The sequence below is a fragment of the Entelurus aequoreus genome, linkage group LG04 (genome assembly GCF_033978785.1).
Source record: "Entelurus aequoreus isolate RoL-2023_Sb linkage group LG04, RoL_Eaeq_v1.1, whole genome shotgun sequence".
NCBI lineage: Eukaryota > Metazoa > Chordata > Actinopteri > Syngnathiformes > Syngnathidae > Entelurus > Entelurus aequoreus.
The window spans coordinates 22,111,365-22,136,485 of NC_084734.1; the positions used below are offsets into that span (position 1 = coordinate 22,111,365).

Here is a 25,121-nt window from a genome sequence, read left to right on the forward strand (position 1 = left end):
CCTTCCTCTCCATCTTCTTTTCTCCGCTCGTGTTCTCTCTGCTTTACAAATTGAGCCAACGCCAGAGGAGATTGGTACCGCCTGGCGCTCATTGATAAAACTATATCTAATCCATTTCAGGACCCCCCACTGTCATGACACTCTCACCTCCGGCAGGGTCAACATACTGAGGATTCATCCTAAGTCCCTCTGTGAGGTCTTAGGTTTGTGACAGAGAAAGTGGACTAGATGAATGATGTGACTTTAAATCAGGGCTAATCAACTGAATTGTTTTGGGGTCCTCATTTCCAGACAGCTCAAGACCAGGGGACAGGACTTCTCCCTTTATATAGTCCGGAGATCCAACATCCTTTACAGCAAACGTTCGATTTTGGTCTAATTTTGTCAGGAATTTAGCGATTTCACCATCTACGGTCCGTAATATCGTCAAAAGTTTCAGGGAATCTGGAAAAATCACAGCAAGGCCGAAAACCAAATTTGAATGCCTGTGATTTTCTTTCTTTCTTTCTTTAGTTTATTTCGAACATGAACACACTTACATCTTAATACGTCACACAATTTCATCATTTCATTTTACATCATGCCCGAAAAGGAGTAGGAAGAAGCAAAGCTTATTTAATCCTACCCCTTTCCCACTTCAAAGCGTTTACAATGATATAGAATCATTTACTGACCTTTTTATACAATAAAATAACATCTATGAATTAGTATACACAACAGTTTTATAATATGTAATTAATTAATTCAGTCATTATTAACATACTAAGATGAAGAATATCTTATTTTTAATAAGGTTAGAAGTATTTCTCATAATTGTTCTTCTTTGTACTTTGTAAGCACTATTATTTTGTACAACCTCTTAAACTGGATCATATCAGTACAATTTTTAACTTCTTTACTTAATCCATTCCATAATTTGATTCCACATACTGATATGCTAAAAGTTTTAAGTGTTGTACGTGCATATAAATGTTTTAAATTATTTTTTCCTCTAAGGTTATATTTCTCCTCTTTAGTTGAGCAGAATTGTTGTACATTCTTTGGTAGCAGGTTATATATTGCTTTGTACATCATTTTAGCTGTTTGCAATTTTACCAAATCACCAAACTTTAATATTTTTGACTTAATAAATAAAGGGTTTGTATGTTCTCTATATCCAACATTATGTATTATTCTAACTGATCTTTTTTGTAATACGGTTAGCGAATGTAGCGCACATTTGTAGTTATTTCCCCATATTTCTGCACAATAAGTCAGATATGGTAACACTAGTGAGCAGTAGAGAATATGAATTGATTTTTGGCCCAGGACGTGTTTTGTTTTATTCATTATTGAAATGTTTTTTGCCACCTTATGTTGTATGTTTTGTATATGAGATTTCCAGTTCATTTGATCATCTATTAATACTCCCAAAAATCTGGTTTCTTTTACCCTTTCGATGTCTACTCCGTCTATTTGTATTCGTGTACGATGCTCTTTTCTACTATTACCAAATAGCATTATTTTAGTTTTACTGAGATTCAGAGATAGTCGGTTTTTGTCAAACCATCTTTTTAATTTGTTCATTTCTTCTGTTATTATTTGTATTATCTTCTGTGTGTTCTCTCCTGAACAAAAAGCAGTTGTATCGTCTGCAAATAAAACTAACTTTAAGTCTTTGTAACTTTACAGATGTCGTTTATATAACGATTAAACAATCTTGGTCCCAATATTGATCCCTGCGGTACACCACAGGATATATCTAGCCGTGTTGACATATTTTCACCCATCTTCACATATTGCTTCCTGTTGGTTCAAATGTTCCATCCCTTAGGCGGTACTGCATCAAAAAGCGACATCAGCGTGTAAAGGATATCACCACATAACCTCAGGAACACTTGAGAAAACCACTGTCAATAACTAGAGTTTGTCGCTACATCTGCAAGTGCATGTTAAAACTCTATTATACAAAGCCAAAGCCGTTTATCAACAACACCCAGAAACGCCGCCGGCTTCGCTGGGCCCGAGCTCATCTAAGATGGACTCATGCAAAGTGGAAAAGTGTTCTGTGGTCTGACGAGTCCACATTTCAAATTGTTTTTGGAAACTGTGGACGTCGTGTCCTCCGAACCAAAGAAGAAATAACCATCCGGACTGTTGTAGGCGCAAAGTTAAAAAGCCAGCCTCTGTGATGGTATGGGGGTTACAAGAGTGCTGCTTCTGCACTCTAGAGCTTTTAAAAATATTATGCAAAAATGTAAGTTCCTCAAAAAAGCTTTCAACTGAAATCTGGGGTCCAACAGTTGAATAGCTCAAATGATGAAAAAAAAGAGAGGACCTAAAATGGAACCTTGAGGAACACCAATTGGAGGGGTGGGTGGGTGTGTGTGTGTGTGGGAGGGGGGGGAGGAGTAAAACAATATTCAGTCAAAGGCTGGACTCTAAGGAGGGGGTCCAGACTGAGGCCAAGAAAAAAAAAAACTCATAGCCATAACACATAACAACCAGTTACATAGAACCAACAAAACTTGCAATATATATATACTTTTCAAATGACCAAGTCGAGGTGAGATGTATATATATATATATATATATACATATATATATATATATATATATATATATATATATATATATATATATATATATATATATATATATATATATATATATATATATATATATATATATATATATATATATATATATATATATATATATATATATATATATATATTTATTAAGGGTTGGAATTGTGGGTTAAATCACCAAAATGATTCCCGGGCGCGGCACCGCTGCTGCTCACTGCTCCCCTCACCTCCCAAGGGGTGAACAAGGGGATGGGTCAAATGCAGAGGACAAATTTCACCACACCTAGTGTGTGTGACAATCATTGGTACTTTAACTTAACTTAACTTAATATATATATATATATATATATATATATATATATATATATATATATATATATATATATATATATATATATATATATATATATATATATATATATATGGGGACGGCGTGGGGAAGTTGGTAGAGTGGCCGTGCCAGCAATCGGAGGGTTGCTGATTACTGGGGTTCAATCCCCACCTTCTACCATCCTAGTCACGACCGTTGTGTCCTTGGGCAAGACACTTCACCCTTGCTCCTGATGGGTGCTGGTTAGCGGCTTGTATGGCAGCTCCCGCCATCAGTGTGTGAATGTGTGTGTGAATGGGTGAATGTGGAAATACTGTCAAAGCGCTTTGAGTACCTTGAAGGTAGAAAAGCGCTATACAAGTATAACCCATTTATCATTTAATATATATATATATATATATATATATATATATATATATATATATATATATATATATATATATATATTTGAAAAGTAGCTCGCCTGCTGAAAAAGTGTGATCACCCCTGGTTCGGAGTCTTAATAAACCCTATATATGTGCATTTAATGAAGTTTCCATATGATTTTTTTTTTTTACCTAATTTTTGCTTTAGTAAACAATATTCTTATTGACTTAAAATTAACTGGTAACCGATATTAAAATGTATTCCCGTCCACATAGGAAAGTCTGGTCTTCCATTTAAAACGAATGTGCTTTAACAAATATTATGTCATCGGCGAATGGTAATTAGCGCAGTGTTTGAGCAGGTGGGTGTAATATGAGATGGTTAAGTCAGTGAATAGCAATGAGATGATGAGCGAGTCCGCCTATATGTATGAACGAGTGAAAACACCCGGTCACCATGGTGAATATATCCAAGAGGGAGGAAGCGGTTTGATCACTGCATTTGAACGAGCGAAGGGGGGACGTCAGCTCATCTTGTAAATATGAGCTTTCTCGCCGCATCCTGCAGGTCTTCCATCAGAAAAAGGAGGGACCTCTGCATGTAAATGAACAGAAAAGCCATCGACGGGATGTCACCCGTCTCGTCTAATGTCGAACAAATGTATTCACAATCACACTCGTGTTGACACCCCGCGCCCGGACCTGTCAGCGCAGATGCCGGGGAGGCGGATTCACCAAGGACTGTTGTCTCACTTACAGCTATGACACGATGCCGATGAGGTGTATGAAAAGCAATTTAATTCTACCTGTCCTGCAGAGTTTTTTGGCTGATGTATAAAGAGAGAAAGAAAAATTGAAGAGACACACTCTTGTACTTTGACATGTCTCCCTCAGAGCCAACAAGGCCTTCTCTGTTGGCCTAACATAAATCATGATCATAAATTGATAAAAGTTAATTTAATTTTGTAGATGCTTTCCATAAATACAGTTGTGCTCATAAGTTTACATACCGTGGGAGAATTTATGATTTATTGGCCATTTTTCAGAGAATATGAATGATAACACAAAAACCTTTCTTCCACTCATGCTTAATGGTTGTGTGAAGCTATTTATTGGCAAACAACTGTGTTTACTCTCTTTAAATCAAAATGACAAAAGAAAGTACCCAAATGACCCTGATCAAAAGTTTACATACCCCAGTGACTTTGATCTGATAACATGCACAAAAGTTGACACAAACAGGTTTGAATGGCTAATCAAGGTTCCAATCCTCACCTGTGACCTGTTTGTTTGTAATTATTGTGTGTGTATAAAGGGTCAGTGAGTTTCTGGGTTTCTGACAGACCATTGCATCTTTCATCCAGTGCTGCACAGATGTTTCTGGATTCTGAGTCATGGGGAAGGCAAACTAATTGTTAAAGGATCTGCGAGAAAGGGTAATTGAACTGCATAAAACAGGAAAGGGGTATACAAAGATATCCAAGGAATTGAGAATGCCGATCAGCAGTGTTCAAACGCTGATTAAGAAGTGGAAAATGAGGGATTCAGGTAGACCAGCAAAGATTTCAGCCACAACAGCCAGGAAAATTGTTCGAGATGCAAAGAAAAATCCACAAATAACTTCAGCTGAAATACAGGACTCTCTGAAAAATTGTGGTGTGGCTGTTTCAAGATGCACAATAAGGAGGCACTTGAAGTAAAATGGGCTGCATGGTCGAGTCGCCAGAAGAAAGCCATTCTTTTTTCTTTTTTTTTCTTTTTTTTATTGAATTTGAGAGGTATAACAATATACAATAGAACAGTAATCATATGTTCCCCTTTTTTTCCCTCCCACTTCCAAGAAAAGCAACCCAACACATACCCCATACACACATAACCCCCCACCCCCCTCCCAGGTCCTACATAAGTTAAAGGTACAGTCACAAATGAAAAATAATTAGTATATCACTTTCTTCTCAATATAGGCAGATAGTAAATATACACCCGAAATAAATATACATAAAAAAAACAAAAAATAAAAAATAAAAAAAAGGAAGCTGGTTTATGAAAGGTGAACATTTCATGAGTCCTGTAGCATCTTTAATTTAGCTATGTAGTCAACCACACAGCCCCAAACAGAATACAACTTCCCAGGTGCCCCCCTAAGATTGAACTTTATTTTCTCCAGATCTAAATACATCATAAGGTCTTTAAGCCATAAGGAGGCTTTGGGGCAGAATGGTGACTTCCACTCCAGCAAAATTCTCCTACGTGCTAATAAGGATGCAAAGGCGATACTATCCTTACATTTTCTCCTTATTTGGGGATCTGATACCGTCCCAAAAATAGCCATTTCTGCACATGGTGTCAGGTTTAAATCCAATGCCTTAGCAAGGTGTTTGAAAATAGTTGTCCAATAATCCAGCAAATGGGGACAAGACCAAAACATGTGCGTCATGTTTGCAGGTGTCATGTAACATCTGTTACAAGTATCCAAGATATTGGGGTATATTTTGGAGAGTTTGGAATTAGTGAAATAAATACGGTGGACAACCTTAAATTGTATTAAATTAAGCCTCGAACAGGATGTACTGTTGTTAATTCGGGTTAAGGCAGAATCCCAATCTCCATCATCTATAGATCTGCCAAGCTCTTCTTCCCAATTCCCTCTGATTTTATCAAGAGATGTTTTACTAAACTGGGATATTAAGATGTACATTTTGGAGATTAGGCCTTTCTGATTTGTGGGAATATCTAAAATTGAGTCAATTAGCGAATTAGGTGGAGTATTAGGGAAAAAGAGACTATTTGATTTAACAAAATTACGAACCTGAAAGTATCGAAATAGGTGAGATTTTGGTAGGTCAAATTTTTCACACAGTTCACTGAAACTAGCGAAGACATCACCAATATATAAGTCCTTTAGCCTGCTAAGGCTTGACTGCTTCCATAGAGAAAATGCTACATCTGTGCTAGGAGGGAGGAAAAGGTGGTTATTATGAATGGGGCTGTGGTTGGATAAGCCCCGCAGGCCGAAAGTATTTCTAAATTGACACCAGATTCTAAGGGTAGATATGACGATTGGACTACAAGTAAATTGGAATGGTCGATAAGGTAATTTTGATGTAAGCATATCCAAGAGAGAGGTAGAACAGGAACTAGCTTCAGACTTGCACCAGATTAATTCAGGTTCTTGGATCCAGAGAGTCACTTTGTGTATGTTAGCTGCCCAATAGTATTGTTTTAGATTAGGGAGTGATAAACCACCTACGGACCTATGCCTTTGCAGGAACTCTCTCCTAATCCTGGGAGTCTTGCCTAAGAAAGCAATTTCTGCGCAAATGTCACAAAGTATCCCGCTTACATTACGCCAAACAGCACAGAGACGAGCCTCAAAACTTCTAGAACAAAGTAATTTGGAGTGATGAGACCAAAATGTAACTTTTTGGCCACTCGACCGTGCATTTGTGGAAGAAAGGTTTTTGTGTTATCATTCATATTCTCTGAAGAATGGTTAATAAATCATATAACGAGGGTATGTAAACTTATGAGCACGACTGTATATAAAAGTATTTATCATATTCTCTTCATGTCATATTAGGCTACAGTGTTGGTTATTTTATGTTTCGGCTTTTATCCAATCAGAATTCAGCGAGCTAATTGCCAGGGCTGTATGAATTCTGCCGGAGCCCTTCTGACCCAACATAAGCAGTGGCTGTGCGGTGTAAACGAACAAGGACATTCAGTTATTAGATAGTTACAATAGCCAATCAGATCAAGAGTTGATGACAGTAGCCCAGACCTGGGCAAATTAAGGCCCGGGGGCTTTTCAATCTGGCCCGCCGGACATTCCCAAATTTATTTTTTTTAGATCTTTAAGATGGAAACTGTAGTCGCCATTATGATGTTTTCAAATGACCGTAAGTCTTGAACTATAGAAAATATATCAATGGTGGGAATCTTCACTTTTGGATGATATACTCATTACTATGGTAATGTTGTTACGGCACATGCGCAGTCTGCTTCTCCCCGTGCTTGATTTGTCCCCTGTCTTCTCCCTTGTGCCCGCAGTGTTTTCCTTCCGTTGCCTTGGTTTCGAGTTGTGCGTCTCGCTCCCTTCGACTTCTCCCCTGGATCTCGACTGCCTTCCCGAAACGACACCCCCTCGCATAGACACGGACTCTGACGCTTCTCTCTTGCCCCTGGATCTTTCGCCTGCTTACGGACATCCTTTTTGCCTCGCCCTCTTGGACTTTCAGTTTGGAACAACACCTCCCGGTAACACTAAACAGATAACTGCTTCACAGTCTCACACCATACACACTCTTGAATTTAGTCACACTCCATTCTATAGTTTATTAAGTATATTGTTCATTATTTATTATAATATGTTGTTGATATATATAATAAATACATAGAGCAATATGCACCTCTGGTGTCTGAGCCGTGATTTCCCTCTGTTAAACCATAACAAATCGAATTAGTTACTATGGTAATCTAAGTCACCGTAGCTCAGACCAGGCACCAAGCAGTGTGGGTGGGGAGCGTTTCCACAGAGTGGTTCCAGAGCGAGCCTGAAAATGTGGATGTCAGGGATAGACGTGGAAGGAGATTTTTACAACAAAGTTCTAAAGCTTAGTTATAATCAGATATATCAGATTGTAGGTGTTTTTTCCCCTTCTTGTTCATATTTCGCTGTTAGTTGCATTTTTGTTGCGTTTCCCTTGATTGTAGAATATGTCAATCGAGAGAGGGGGCGACGTTCATATTTTGTCAATATTCAGTGTTTTATCGTTCATAGTTCATGTACATTCTGAGTGTCTCATTCAGTGAAAAAAAGTTAAAATTCCATTTCGTTTTTTAAGTCTGTCTGTCATAACGTTTTTAGCATTCAATCAGACATTATTATGAGGTTTTGTATTAGTGTTCATAAAAATAGATACACCGGCCCCAGACACATTTTTTTTCTCTAAATTTGGCCCCTCCGAGTCAAAATAATTGCCCAGGCCTGCAGTAGCCCATCGTTACATTAAACGTGACTGTTACTGGCTACTCACTTGTCACTCCCAAGTGATTCAAAGTCGTACTAAAACATTTTTAAATATTTTTGAACGCAGTGTGTAATGTTCTATATTGTCAATGGAACATTATAAGTTTCGGCGTTGTTTACTGGCGTAATATTGCAGTCTGCACGCATCTCTTATGTATGACTGCCATCTACTGGTCACGCGTATCATTACACCATTGCCATGATCCGTGGTCCGGATCATGTTTTTGTATTTTCTGTTAGTTTTGGACTCCTTGAGTTCCTGTTTGTGACACCTCTGAGTTTAGTCTGGTTGCCACGGCTGCTTATAGTTTTCACCTGCCTCTGGTGTTCGGGACGCTCGCCTGTTTTTAATCAGAGGCAATATTTAAGCTTGCCTTTGCCAGTCAGTCGTCCTGGCGTCATTGTTTGGTTCCTGCTACTGTTACGTAATTTTTGCTTGTCTTTAGTCTGTGCTAAGCAGTAGCATTAGCTTCAAGTGCGATCGGCACCTTGTTTCCGTCGGTTTGTTTTCTGTTTTGTACCTCGTTGAGTGTTTTTTATGTTCCTACCTGCAAGTCCTGTCCGGAGTCGTCCGTTTGTATCCCGGGAGAAAGAACCGCGCAGTAAGCTGCAACCCCGCCGTGACAACCATGTACCAAATGACATTGCTTCGAGGTCGGTAAGCACAATCATAATTATTCCGTACATTAGGTGCACTGGGTTATAAGGTGCACTGTGGATTTTTCAGAATATGAAAGGATTTAGTCTGAAAAAATACGGTATATTTAATTTAATTGCTGATGCGGGTTTATAAATGTTTAAATGCGCCAAAAAATAGCCTGTTTAGAACACTGTTGAGGTGATTCAATGCACAGTAGGTGTGTCTCTGTATAGTCGTGGTCATGTGGGGACATAATTTATGGTATCTTGAGAGGTATTTATTGAGTAGCAGTAGCACTGAAGGCCTAGGTGGGAAACGCACGGCCTGCCACTGTTGACATGGCACTCTGCAAAAACTTGCCAAGTGTTGGCGAGTTACTCGAGCCACTCTGCACAATATACTTTATAAAGCTTATAGAGGATCACATAATATCCACTAGGACCAGAATAAATATGATGTGTACGTTGGGTATGTGACAATGACACATTGGCCAGGGAGCCAAAATATCCTTCTTCGTGTTATTTTTCTGTCGAGTCTTCACTACTAATGGTAGGAAGGAACATCAGAACTATGTCAGATTCGTACCCCTCCACCCCTCCTCCTCCATCAGCTAATTATTTCTGCTTTCTTTTTTATGTTCTGTATGTTTGCAACTTCAATGGCCCCTTTTATGGAGAGAAATCAGTGGGCAGCAAACTAATCAGTAACAGCTGTCCTGTGAATTATGTGATTCATCCCGAAGCGCCGCAGAAATTCGAATTAACAGGCAAAACTCCTCTTAAACCGGACAGATTAGCGCTGCATATTTACAGAACTTAGACATACAGCATTAAAGCGACAACATGTTGTAATTATTCTTTAAAATCATGTTGGCAAGACTAGTGTTGCTCCTATCGCCATGGCAACCTTCAACCAAAACTAACTTTGGCTACAATATATGAATAATTCCTTTTACAAAACCCAAATCCAGTAAAATTGGCATGTTGTGTAAACCGTAAATAAAAACAGAATAGAATGATTTGCAAATCCTTTTCAACCTATATTCAATTGAATAGACTGCAAAGACAAGATACTTAACATTTGAACTGGTAATCTTTGTTATTTTTTGCAAATATTAGCTCATTTGGTATTCGATGCCTGCAACATGTTTCAAAAAAGCTGGCACAAGTGGCAAAAAAGACTGAGAAAGTTGAGGAATGCTCATCAAACACTTATTTGGAACATCCCACATGTGAACGGGCTTATTGGGAACAGGTGGGTGCCATGATTGGGTATAAACGCAGTTTCCATGAAATGCTCAGTCATTCATAAACAAGGATGGGGCGAGGGTCACCACTTTGTGAACAAATGCGTGAGCAAGTTGTCGAACAGTTTAAGAACAACATCTCTCAACCACCTATTGCAAGGAATTTAGGGATATCACCATCTACGGTCCGTAATATCATCAAAAGGTTCAGAGAATCTGGAGAAATCACGGCAAGGCCGAAAACCAACATTGAATGCCCGTGACCTTCGATCCCTCAGGCGGTACTGCATCAAAAAGCGACATCAGTGTGTAAAGGATATCGCCACATGGGCTCAGGAACACTTCAGAAACCCACTGTCAGTAACTACAGTTTGTCGCTACATCTGTAAGTGCAAGTTAAAACTCTACTATGCAAAGCCAAAGCCATTTATCAACAACACCCAGAAACTCTGCCGGCTTCGCTGGGCCCCGAGCACATCTAAGATGGACTAATGCAAAGTGGAAAAGTGTTCTGTGGCATGACGAGTCCACATTTCAAATTGTTGCTGCAATTAAGTTCTAAGTTAATGATTATTTGCACACAAAAAAAATAAGTTTCTCAATTCGATCATTACATTTATTTTCTTTGCAGTGTGTTCAATTGAATATAAATTCAAAATGATTTGCAAATAATTGTATTCTGTTTTTATTTATCATTTACACAACGTGCCAACTTCACTGGGTTTGCATTTTGTATTATTGCATTTTTATGTATTTTATTTATTCATATATTTATACATACATTTTTATGATTTGGTTTGCCTTTCATCACTGAATATGCAAGTATCAGTTATTTTTCTCCCCTTATAAAGGTCACATTTAAACACAGGAAGGGAGCAATCAGCAAATTGCTAAGAATTGCAGAAGGGGTATGATTGAATTAGCTCCGTTTCTTCCTACTCCTTTTCAGACATAGTGAACTGTGCAAAAATAAGCCATAATGGAACTTGTTTAAATAGTGGTGGACCATCCAGGACCCTTTTCATTTGTGTACCAGCTCTGCTGAACTGTGCTTTATTTGGTTTGGTCATTGTTTACATTCTATTTGCACTACAGCATCACTATTTATTAGGGAATCTTTGGGCACTACACGATTCGATTCGGTTCTTGGGGGCAACGATTCGATTCAAAAACGATTCTTGATTCAAAATCAATACATTTTTAAAAAACATGAGGTGCCACTTCAATATATACCTACATTCTTCCATGGAATACATAAACAGCTGTGATGAATGTCTATATTACTTAAAATAAAAATGGTTTTGTTTAATAAAGTCAGTTCTGTTCAGTCCAGTTCCAGTTTGTTTGGAACACGCATACGATACAATGCAATGCATCACATTTTTCCAGTTCTTTCATTACAGCACAGCCGAAAAGGAGTAGGAAGAAGCAGAGCTTTATTAATCCTACCCCTTTTCATACCATAGCAATTTTATCCCATTTCCATGTCCCCTCTAACAGAACACTGAATAAAAAAATAATAAGTAAATAATATACCGTAGTAAGAAAACAAATATTAAATACATACGTTCTTTCTGTCTTGCCTCTGGTGAGGGCGGTCACATTCTTTTCCGCTCCCTTCTTCTCCCTGCTTGCTCTCTTTGTTTTTGTCTTGTCTACACTTTTTTGAAGCCTCTTTCTTTGCACTGTCCTCCAAATCTAAACATCAGACATGGAAATGATCAGCTGGACTCTCGACTCGATTGACAAAATATTTTCGACGAGGAAATGAGGTTCTGGGAAGCCTGGCCTGGCCTGGCCTCTCAGTCCTTTCCATCGAGGATGTGGAAGACATCTACCTGTTTGGAACCGTGATCGCGGGGCACCTGCTGATTGGGCTGGGCATTGCTCTGGTGTATCGTCAAATTCGTAAGACGATGGCAGCCACTCAAGGGGCCCAGAGGCTGTTTGTCGCAATGGCAGGTATGGGCCAGGCTGTGGCATCACAGACTGGGGCGATTTCTGAACTGAATCGCAAGATAGATCACATCATGGAAAAGCTGGTAAGGGAAAAATTGGATATGACGGCCAGCATGGACGAATAGAACAGACAAGCCGTTATAATGTCTGTTCGCGGAAAAACAAAAATCCTAATCTACGATTTGACTCCCTCAAATGGCCTTGACGCTCCAACAACAGGAGCAGGCTGTTCTGAAAACATCCCAGAGGACACCTCAATGACGGACGCTCTTGACCTACCTCCCTCCTCAACGACACCTGGAGTCGAACTTTTGTTTGCATGCACAACGGCCCCAGGCCTATGAACATGAACACTACATCAACACACCCAAGACAATGGGCATACACACACACACACACACACACCCTCCCCCACCCCACGCCTTCACCACCGCTTGATTCCCCTTCGGGGTGATGGACGGCTGGCAGCGCTTCATAGCAGCAGTCGACCTCCAGGGCCCCAACTCCCCCGCCCCCCCCTCTGTTGCGAGTTGTCGTGATTAAATGTAACATGTTTATGTGTGCATGGCATGGAGGTTTTTTCCCACTCCAGACTAGGCCCCCTTAGGAGACCCAGTCTAGATTGTATTTTTTTACTCATCTTCTTCCCCAGCGTTTTACCTTTTTCCCACCTTTTACGGGGCGCCTCATGGCGACCCATCAGCGCTCCTGTTCTGTAACCCTGTACACTGTTTGTTTGTCTAATCTTGAACGGGTTTGTGCTGAAAACAAAGTTTTGTTGTACTTGTTGCAATGACAATAAAGACCTATCCTATCCTATCCTATCCTATCATCTTCTCATTTTTATTTTTATTTTTTAAGTTCAAGATGTTCATCATAATTGTTCTTTTTTGTGATCCCCTGTAGTTTGAACAGTCTCTTAAACAGCATCATATTGGTGCATATTACTTAATCCATTCCATCATTTCATTCCACATACGGATATGCTCAAGGTTTTAAAGTGTTGTACGCACATACACATGTTTCAAATAGGGCAACAAGAGAAGTATTGCACACGTCCTCTTTTCTAAAAGATAACAAAATATGTACAGTGAATATGGGGCATCTACATCAATAATATGAATTCCCTGAATGAATGGATTGGACAGGTAAAAAAAAAAAAAAAAAAGCTTTATATATATATATATATATATATATATATATATATATATATACATATATATACATACATATACATACATATATACACTACCATTCAAAAGTTTGGGGTCACCCAAACAACTTTGTGGAATAGCCTTCATTTCTAAGAACAAGAATAGACTGTCGCGTTTCAGATGAAAGTTCTCTTTTTCTGGCCATTTTGAGCGGTTAATTGACCCCACAAATGTGATGCTCCAGAAATTCAATCTGCTCAAAGGAAGGTCAGTTTTGTAGCTTCTGTAACGAGCCTAACTGTTTTCAGATGTGTGAACATGATTGCACAAGGGTTTTCTAATCATCAATTAGCCTTCTGAGCCAATGAGCAAACACATTGTACCATTAGAACACTGGAGTGATAGTTGCTGGAAATGGGCCTCTATACACCTATGTAGATACTGCACCAAAAACCAGACATTTGCAGCTAGAATAGTCATTTACCACATTAGCAATGTATAGAGTGTATTTCTTTAAAGTTAAGACTAGTTTAAAGTTATCTTCATTGAAAAATAAGGACATTTCAATGTGACCCCAAACTTTTGAACGGTAGTGTATATATATATATATATATATATATATATATATATATATATATATATATATATATATATATATATATATATATATATATATATATATATATGTATATATATATATATATATTTTAATCGAATAAAAATCGTTCACAAAAAAAAATGTTGACCCCCACTACACTTTATTATATTTTTCTATTTCTTCTATTCAATTTATAAACGATTACTATTAAACTACAGTATATGATTATAAACAGTAGTAAGGGGAGTCAACTGGCCCCATTCATCGCGGTTTGCCTGACACATGAAACGTGACGAATGTGTTGTTGTTTTTGTCTCTCTGTCTAATCCCCCTCTTGTCCCCACAATTCCCCCCTTTGTCTTCCTTCTTTTCTCTTTCTATCCCCTCCTGCTCCGACCCGGCTGCACCAAATGATAATATAAATACATTTAATAAAGTCAAATACAAAAAAGGCAACAAGAGAAGTATCCTACACTTCTCTTTTGTAAAGTAAATCTGAACAGCCGATATGGGCATCTACATCAACTATATGATTTGCCTGAGAAGCTGGACAGGACAAAAAAAAAAAAAAAATACAAATTAAAAAAAAAAAACGTGACGTAATTATTGGCTATCAACTTAAGTCGCTAAATGGCAGGAGAGTGTTAAATATCTTAAAATGTGTTTTGTGGCAATTCCAACATTGACCATAACGTCAGTTGCTATGTAGAGTGGCACTTTCCATCGTTTTCAGCAGACTGCATTGCAAAACGTTTAACTCCCCCCCCTCTGTTACGGGAGATCCATCCAGGAATGGGGCCATGTGAATCCCTACTATTGTCCTTGTGGTACACATTGGACTCTGAGCAGGGGCGCCGCTAGGGATTTTGGGCCCCATGAAAATAATCTTTACAGGGCCCCCAACACAGCGGCAACATTATAATTTCATCATCATTAGGGGCCTCTCTGGGCCCCCCTCCATCATGGGCCCCTAGAATCCGTCTCCTTTACCCCCCCTTTTCGGCGCCCCTGACTATGAGACCTCGGGTACTAGATTGTGTGCTGGTATGACAATAAAGTTCCTTGAATTCGTAGCGTCACCTAAATGTGTTGATTGAACACACCCAACATATTCAACATATCTACGTGTATTAATGTCGCCATGTTCACCTTGTGTGTCCGACTTGGCAACAACAATTTTGCAAGCACCGTCGAAATGTGAGGAAAGCAAGTACTCACTGGATTCGGGGTCCGAGTTGCCATCTCCCTCGGTGCGGCTGTTAGGTGATGTCTGCTCGTAGTACTCCTCCTGGGGGAAGCTCAGCGGGAGACCCTGAGAGGTGCTGGCCGTGCTGCTCGGCTCCGGATCTCCCAGCCCGCTGTCACTGCAGCTCTCCTGGGAACCGTTCGGGAGATGGAAAGTCACGCGGCGCTGGGTCTGGAAACAACAAGGAGGATTCAATAAAAGCTGAGCTTTATTCTCCGACACTCCATCATAAAGGAGCAGCGAGCGATACGTAGTTTTTGTACGAAACCCAAAACCAGTGAAGTTGACACGTTGTGGAAATGGTAAATAAAAACAGAATACAATGATTTACAAATCATTTTCAACTTATATTCAATTGAATAGACTACAAAGACAAGATATTTTAATGTTCGGGATTCATTTTTTTGGTGCAAATAATCATTAACATATAATTTAATGACAGCAACACATTGCAAACAAGTTGGAACAGGGGCATCTTTACCACTGTGTTACATGGCCTTTCCTTTTAACAACACTCAGTAAATGTTTGGGAAACGAGGAGACCAATTTTTTAAGCTTTTCAGGTGGAATTCTTTCCCATTCTTGCTTGATGTACAGCTTAAGTTGTGGTATTTTAGGCTTCATAATGCACCACACATTTTCAATGGGATACAGGTCTGGACTACAGGCAGGCCGGTCTAGTACCTGCACTCATTTATTACAAGCCACACTGTCGTAACACGTGCAGAATGTGGATTAGCATTGTCTTGCTGAAATAATCAGGGGCGTCCATGAAAAAGTCATTGCTCCAAAACATATATGTACCTTTCAGCATTAATGGTGCCTTCACAGATGTGTAAGTTACCCATGCCTTGGGCACTAATACACCCCCGACCATCACAGATGCTGGCTTTTGAACTTTGTGCCTATAACAATCCGGATGGTTCTTTTCCTCTTTGACGTCCACGGTTTCCGAAAACAATTTGAAATGTGGACTCGTCAGACCACAGAACACTTTTACACGTGGCATCAGTTCATCTCAGATGAGCTCAGGCCCGGCGAAGCGTTTCTGGGTGTTGTTGATAAATGGCTTTGGCTTTGCATAGTAGAGTTTTAACTTGCACTTACAGATGTAGCAACGAACTGTAGTTACTGACAGTGGTTTTCTGAAGTGTTCCTGAGCCCATGTGGCGATATCCTTTACACACTGATGTCACTTTCTGATTCAGTACTGCCTGAGGTATCAAAGGTCATGGGCATTACATAGGCAATTTACTCAGTGGCCTAGTGGTTAGAGTGTCCGCCCTGAGATCGGTAGGTTGTGAGTTCAAACCCTGGCCGAGTCATACCAAAGACTATAAAAATGGGACCCATTACTTCCCTGCTTGGCACTCAGAATTAAAAGTTGGAATTGGGGGTTAAATCACCAAAAATTATTCCCGGGCGCGGCCTACGCTGCTGCCCACTGCTCCTCTCACCTCTCATGGGGTGAACAAGGGGATGGGTCAAATGCAGAGGACAAATTTCACCACATTTAGTGTGTGCGTGACAATCATTGGTAACTTTAACTTCAATGTTGGTTTTCGGCCTTGCCGCTTACGTGCAGTGATTTCCCCAGATTCCCTGAACCTTTTGATGATATTACGGATCGTAGATGGTGAAATCCATAAATTTCTTGCAATAGCTGGTTGGGAAATGTTGTTCTTAAACTGTTCAAAAATTTGCTCAGACATTTGTTCACAAAGTGGCGACCCTCGCCCCATCCTTGTTTGTGAATGACTGAGCATTTCATGGAAGCTGCTTTTATACCCAATCATGGCACCCACCTGTTCCCAATTAGCCTGTTCACCTGTGGGATGTTCCAAATAAGTGTTTGATGAACATTCCTCAACTTTCTCAGTCTTTTTTGCCACTTGTGCCAGCTTTTTTGAAACATATTGCAGGCATCAAACCCCAAATGAGCTAATATTTGCGAAAAATAACAAAGCTTACCAGTTCGGACGTTAAATATATTGTCTTTGCTGTCTATTCATTGAATATAAGTTGAAAAGGATTTGCAAAACATTGTATTCTGTTTTTATTTACGATTTACACAACGTGCCAACTTCACTTGTTTTGGGTTTTGTACTTTTTCAATGTTTTTTTCTAATTTTTTTCTCAAGAATTTAGCACTACCTGCTTTTTAAAAGGTGCAGTATTTGTTAAAGAACTAGTACAATAACTTACAAAAGTGTGCCAGTTCTATTAGTATTTTGACAAGTACTTTGCTCCTCCTGTACGCACCTGTTTAGTTATTCAATGCGATTGCTCTGCCGGTGGAGAAAATATAGGCATACCAATTCCACGCAAGAATAATCAGCTTGGGCAGCAATAACAATAAGGCTTGTTTATGGTTGAATGAGCAAAGTGAGGAAACATTTGCGAGGGAAACCCCTGTAAATGTTGTGACAGAGCATGACATTTGAACACAACACCGGGTATGTCATCATCACCGGCTTCAATCTATACCAACACATCATTTTAGGTCACTTAATAGGACCCCGTTAATCCCTGGCAATATAGGCAAGTATTTTTAAAAGTTGGGAACCGAAAAATTGTGATAAAATTCCTCCTAGCAAAAAAACAGTAGTGATTTCATGCTTGTTTTCTAACTCATATATTTTCACTCGGGGGCCACATTGAGAGAAAAAAATGTGTCTGGGGGGGCCAATGTGTATGTGTATGTAAATTATATATACACATTTAGCTGTAAAAATCTGTACGGTATGTTTGGGTCCCTTTTTTTAAAATAATTTATGAACACTAATACCAAAAGTCACAATGTCCGATAGAATTAAAAAAAAAAGTTATGACAGACCACTTCAAAAAAAGGGAATGGAATTTTACAGTTTTTTACTGAATGGGACACCCAAAATGTATATTAAAATGAAGAAAGAGGGATTTACAATATTAACTATGAACAATAAAACGTTGAATATTAACAACCTAGGAACATCGCTACTCTTTTACATGGGATTTGCAATATTAACTATAAACAATAAAACACTGAATATTAACAACATATGAACATTGCTCCTCTTTTACCTGGGATTTACAATATTAACTATGAACAATAAAACACTGAAAATTAACAACATATGAACATCGCTCCTCTTTTACTTCTCAGACCAGCTCCTCGATGGACATATTTTACAATCAAGCAAAACGCAACAACAATATAACAAACAGCAAAATATGAATGCAAAGGGTAATTAACACCTACAATAAGATCAATTATCACTTTTATGCAGAAATTTGTTGTATAAATTTGCTTCCGCATTTGTCCAGACACATGCATTTCGGGCTAGCTGCTACGAAAATAAATCCCGCCCATTTTGGTTTGTTCCTTGTCTGTGCTGCTGTTACGTAGATTACCGTAATAACTCGTATAACACTCAAAAGCGCAGATTTCAAACATTGAAATTCGTTCTGTAGTTCAAGACTTATGGTAATTTAAAAACAGCGGCTACAATTTTGATCTTAAAGGTCTAAAAAAATGATCCGGCGGGCCGCATGTGACCCGTGGGCCATATTTTGCCGAGCTCTGATCTAGAAATGTAAGCGTTAAAAAAAAAAAAAAAAAAAATATTTGACTTAATTTTAATATTTAGATGGCTGAAACCCTTCCTGGTCCCCAGGACCGTACTTGAGGGGAGCCCTATATGTATAAAAATAAATAAAAATAACAAAAAAAATAAAAAAATCAGTATTTTGTATTGGTATTGATGCTTTGATTTTTCATAGTGGCCTAAAATGGAAAACGTTTGGATGATCTAGACCAGGGGTGTCAAACTATAAAGTATAATAAAGATACAAGTTTAAAAAAAATTCAATGAAATAAACTGCTGTTTTAAATGTGTCCACTAGATGACACAATAGCAATTATTTGTATCTTTCTAGATTATGCTACATATGTAAAAAAAAAAAAAAACAGATGAGGAAAATGAGCAAACTACATAAATTAACATCCTGTAATTTGATTTTGATACATTTTTTTTATCTTGATAGATGGAAAATTAACACTAATGACTCAACTGATGCACATTATCACATCATTTATTCAGAAAGTATAAATAACAACAAATAAAGATAGAATAGTATTAACCGCAACATGTAAGTGTAAAAAAAAACATTATGATTTGTAAATTTTTCAGAATATGCTTGTTCTATTTTTAAACAAAGAAAACAATCTGAAGTTGTCTTTATTTTTAAGTTATCGTGCCGTGATTTTACCATTTTAATCTACTCCCACTTGGGAGTAGATTTTTCTCCATGTGGCCCCCAATCTAAAATGAGTTTGACACCCCTAAGTAGGACATCACGAAAGGCCTAGATGGGAAACGCACTGCACGCCACTGCCTATCACGTCAATGACGACGGGGGTTTAGAGGCATACTTACCAACCCTCCCGAATTTTCCGGGAGACTCCCGAATTTCAGTGCCTCTCCCGAAAATCTCCCGGGACAACCATTCTTCCGAATTTCTCCCGATTTTCCAGCCGGACAACAATAACCTGCCTTTAGCGTCCTCTCTCACCTGAAAAGGAGACTATTATATATGTCTCCGTTATCCTTGAAGGATTTGTTCCCGGATACAGAGATCGCTCGCGAGTACTCAAATGGCAGATCAAAGGCTACTCTAATAGTGAAAGGTAAGTGTTATTTTTTTTTCTAAGTAAGCAGCAAGTACAGTAAAGCTAGCAGAACAACTGTGTTTTCATTACTATATATATATATATAACAAATACTTGAATTTCAGTTAATTCTAGCTATAAATATTAGGGCTGCAAATCTTTGGGTGTCCCACGATTCGATTCAATATCAATTCTTGGAGTCACGATTCGATTCAGAATCGATTTTTTTCGATTCAAAATCGATTTTTTTCGATTCAACGGGATACTCGATTCAAAAACAATATTTTCCTGATTCAAAACGATTCTCTATTCATTCGATACATAGGATTTCGGCAGGATCTACCCCAGTCTGCTGACATGCAAGCAGAGTAGTAGATTTTTGTAAAAAGCTTTTATAATTGTAAAGGACAATGTTTTATCAACTGATTGCAATAATGTAAATTTGTTTTAACTATTAAATGAACCAAAAATAAGACTTATTTTATCTTTGTGAACATATTGGACACAGTGTGTTGTCAAGCTTATGAGATGCAAGTGTAAGCCACTGTGACACTTTTATTCTTTTTTTAAATTTTTTTTAAATGTCTAATGATAATGTCAATGATGGATTTTTAATCACTGCTATGTTGAAATTGTAACTAATATTGATACTGTTGTTGATAATATTCATTTTTGTTTCACTACTTTTGGTTTGTTCTGTGTCGTGTTTGTGTCTCCTCTCAATTGCTCTGTTTATTGCAGTTCTGAGTGTTGCTGGGTCGGGTTTGGTTTTGGAATTGGATTGCATTGTTATGGTATTGCTGTGTATTGTTTTGTTGGATTGATTAATTTAAAAAAATAAAAATAAATACAAAATAAATAAATAAAAAATAAATCAATCAATTTTTTAAAAATGAGAATCGATTCTGAATCGCACAACGTGAGAATCGCGATTCCAATTCGAATCGATTTTTTCTCACACCCCTAATAAATATACTCTATTTTTAAGTTATCGTGCCATGATTTTACTAATATGGCCCACTTGGGAGTAGATTTTTCTCCATGTGGGCCCCGATCTAAAATGAGTTTGACACCCCTCATCTAGACCCTATGTGTCCTTTAATCAAACATTTGATCACTTCAAAAGAATAATTGCTATTATTGGCAGATATGAATGTAGCGCATGAGAAGTGTGGTTTAAAGGCTAAATAAATGGGAATGTGTAAAGGTAGACTGAAAGTCCCCGAGGTCCGCGGGGGAGTGGACATTTTCCACAGAAAGGTGCAAGACTCTTTGATTTCTCAGGAGGTTTCCACAACATCACGCTGTGACCTTTCTTCCCAGCTAAGGAAGAGAAGATGGGCTTTATTTCACGGGCGTCTGAGAACATGTTAGTGTTTTCTCCGGAAAACAAACCCTTTACAACCGCTTATAGCATAAAAGGCGCGGCGGGTAATGGCGGCCGCTGGTTTGATTTTGCACTTATCCGTGCTTTATATCTTTTATTTGGCGTTTAACCCCAGAGAACACAAGACGCGGGAGAGGGAGAGATTGGATCTGACATTGAGGCAACGGCAGCATTGTCACTGTGATTATGCGGCGGCATGAATTCATGTCTTCACACCATTCCCTGGGTAACATCGTAATGTTTCACGCCGCCGTGCAGGGACGTAAAGAACACATAAAACGTAATTACACCCTCAGCTTCAGTTATTGCGGTGAATTTTAGTCATCCCATTATTCAACCCGATAAGAGATTTTTTTTTTTTTTTTTGTGGGCAAATCCGACTATCTTGATTTTCTTGGTTGTTATAGCAACACAAGTATATTGGAATTCAAAACATCATTAACACAACCTTCTTCCAACTCTTAATGGGGGCAACATATTCTTCCTCAACCAATATGGTGCCGAGATATTGTTCTGGATAAGACCCAATGGTGGGAGGTTGGGGTGTGGATTAAAGACGGGCACCGTATTTTCCGAACTATAAGGCGCACTTAAAATCTTTTTTCCCCCCTCAAAACCCGACATTGCGCCTTATAACCCGGTGCGCCTGATGCAGGGGTGTCCAAACTTTTTCCACTGAGGGCCGCACACGGAAAAATTAAAGCATGCAGGGGCCATTTTGATATTTTTCATTTTCAAACCGTAACAAAATATATGGATTTTTTTTTATTTTTACCTTTAGGGCTCCCGGGGACCATAAAGGGTCCGTCATTAAAATGTTAAAAATAAGTCAACTTATTATTATTATTTTTTATTTAACTCTTACAGTAAATCTCTATCAACTTCAGGTTGATATAAAGTTAAAAAAAAAAAAAAAAGGTTTTATGCCTTTTCTGTCAGACAACTTTGTTTTTTTATAGTAAAACTGAAATATTTAGTAATTAGAGCCCTAAAAGATCAATAATGCAGTACACCATTGATTTGAATTATTTAATATTTTTGAGTAATCACAGTGAAAAATTAAATAAAATCCCACTAAATATATTTGGGATCCAAAAGGTCCCCCACTCTTAAAGTGATACATTTGTATTAGTTTTTTTTTACTTTCAACACTTAAGTTACGAGATCAACCTCAGATATATTTGTCGATTTTACGTTTGAACTGTTATTTTTTTATGCTCTTTTGTCAAAGAAAACTTTGATGTTTTTATATGGCAACCACACAACATATGCAATATTTTTTCCACATAAAACATTTTGAAGTGACATTTTTGAAGTAATTAGAGCCATAAATAGGTAAATAATTCATTATAACATAGATTTTTTTTTTAATTTTTTTTTTTTTTTAACAATGGCAAAAAAAAGAAAAATAAAGAAAGACAAAAGAAAAAACAACAGCCTGCATGGCAGCTTTGTGTCAACATTGCAGCTTTTTCTCGTTAGATTTCACCTCATTCCACTTTTTTAAATGTTTTTTTTAATTTTTGCAATACTATCAATTTTGCAATTTTTGCAGAATGTGTGGCGGGCCGGTAAACAATTAGCTCCGGGCCGCAAATGGCCCCCGGGCCGCACTTTGGACACCCCTGGCCTAATGTATGGAAAAAGTTTGGTTGAGCTTACCCACCTCGAAGCTATTTTATTTGGTACATGGTGTAATAAGTGTGACCAATACATGGCAGTCAAACATAAGTGATACGTGCAGACTGCAATATGATGGCAATTTGACTCAAGTAAACAACACCAACATTTATATGTTCCAGTGAAAATATAGAACAGGGGTCTCAGACACAACGTTATTTTGCGGCCCGCACCTTAATATGAAAATTTAATGTTAGTGCGGCCCGCGAGTTTTATATGAATGGCGCTTGACCACGTCATACTTGCCAACCCTCCCGATTTTTCCGGGAGACTCCCGAATTTTTCAGGGCAACCATTCTCTCAAATGTTTGCCGATTTTTACCCTTAACAACAACATTAAGGGCGTGCCTTGATGGGCGTGCCTTGATGGCAATGCCTTTAGCGCCCTCTACAACCTGTACTAACAGCGTGCCAGCCCAGACGTATGTAGTATTTGGCTTCTGTACACACACGTAAGTGACTGCAAGACATACTTGGACAACAGCCATACAGGTCACACTGAGGGTGGCCGTATAAACAACATTACCACTGTTACAAATATGCGCCACACTGTGAACCCACACCAAACAAGAATGACAAACACATTTCGGGAGAACATCCGCACCGTAACACAACATAAACGCAACAGAACAAATACCCAGAACCCCTTGCAGCACTAACTCTTCCGGGCGACAATATACACCCCCCCCCCCCTCTTTGTTCGTCGGTTGAGGTGGGCGGGGTTGGGGAAGGCGGGGTTTGGTGGTAGCCCGGAAGAGTTAGGGCTGCAAGGTGTTCTAGGTATTTCTTCTGTTGTGTTTATGTTGTTTTACGGTGCGGATGTTCTTTCGAAATGTGTTTGTCATTCTTGTTTGGTGTGGGTTCACAGTGTGGCGCATATTTGTAACAGTGTTAAAGTTGTTTATACGGCCACCCTCAGTGTGACCTGTATGGCTGTTGACCAAGTATGTCTTGCAGTCACTTACGTGTGTATGTAGAAGTTGCATACAACATGTGTCTGGGCCGGCTCGCTGTTTGTATGGTGAAAAAGCGGACGCGACCCTTAATATTGTTGTCCGGGTGAAAATCGTGACAAATTTGGGAGAATGTTTGCCCCGGAAGATTGTCGGGAGGGGCACTGAAATTCGGGAGTCTCCCGGAAAAACCGGGAGGGTTGGCAAGTATGTTGCTAGAGCGGGATAGCCATTCATCCATCCATTTTCTACTGCTTATTCCCTTCGGGGTTACGGGGGACGCTGGAGCCTATCTCAGCTACAATCGGGCGGAAGGCGGGGAAACACCCTGGACAAGTCGCCACCTCATCGCAGGGCCAACACAGATAGACAGACAACATTCACACTCACATTCACTCACTAGGGCCAATTTAGTGTTGCCAATCAAGAAGGTGAATTCGTTAAAAAGTGCATGTTAGATTTTTTTAAGAAATCTTTTCTTGCGGCCCAGCCTCACCCAGTTTCTGCTTCCAGTGGCCCCAAAGGTACATTGAGTTTGAGACCCCTGATATAGAACATTCCACACGGCGCTAAAAAATCTATCAAAATGTTTTAGTACGACTTTGGTAAGCTATGATGCCGCATCGCTTGATGTGCTTCAACATACGCGTATATCAAGATACAGGTGATGGAATTCCTGCTGGGCATTGCTGCCTGACGCACCTCCTCCGGTGCCTTTTGAAAGGTGTGCTGTGACACCCCACTGAACACCTCTGTGGGCATAAACGGGTCATCAGTTGGGGACCACCATTCATTAATGTTTTGCTCCTTTAACCCCAGAACGTCTCATGGTGGCGGAGCGATGGCAGGGAGATACCACCCCCTGCTGATGCCTTAGGTCAGGGGTCGGCAACCCAAAATGTTGAAAGAGCCATATTGGGACCAAAAATACAAAAACAAATCTATCTGGAGCCCCAAAAAATTAAAAGCCATATTACATAAAGATAGTGTGTCATGAGATATAAATGTAATTAGGAGGACTTAAGGGAAACTAAATGACCTCAAATATAGCTACAAATGAGGCATAATGATGCAATATGTACATATAGCTAGCCTAAATAGCATGTTAGCATCGGTTAGCTTGCAGTCATGCAGTGACCAAATATGTCTGATTAGCACTCCACACAAGTCAATAACATCAACAAAACTCACCTTTGTGCATTCACGCACAACGTTAAAAGTTTGGTGGACAAAATGAGACAGAAAAAGAAGTGGCATAAAACACGTCCTAGAAAGCCGGAGAAAGTTATACATGTAAACCAGGGGTGTCAAA

The 25,121-nt window shown here is 38.9% G+C and overlaps 1 protein-coding gene across 1 annotated transcript in view; it reads right to left on the reverse strand.

Annotated features, from left to right (window-relative positions):
- Positions 1–25,121, reverse strand: part of LOC133647764 (uncharacterized) — a 145,776-nt gene that overhangs the window by 30,145 nt on the left and 90,510 nt on the right. The window contains exon 3 of the mRNA XM_062043458.1: positions 15,111–15,309. Within this exon, the coding sequence (XP_061899442.1) occupies positions 15,111–15,309 (199 nt within the window). The remainder of the gene's footprint in view (positions 1–15,110; positions 15,310–25,121) is intronic.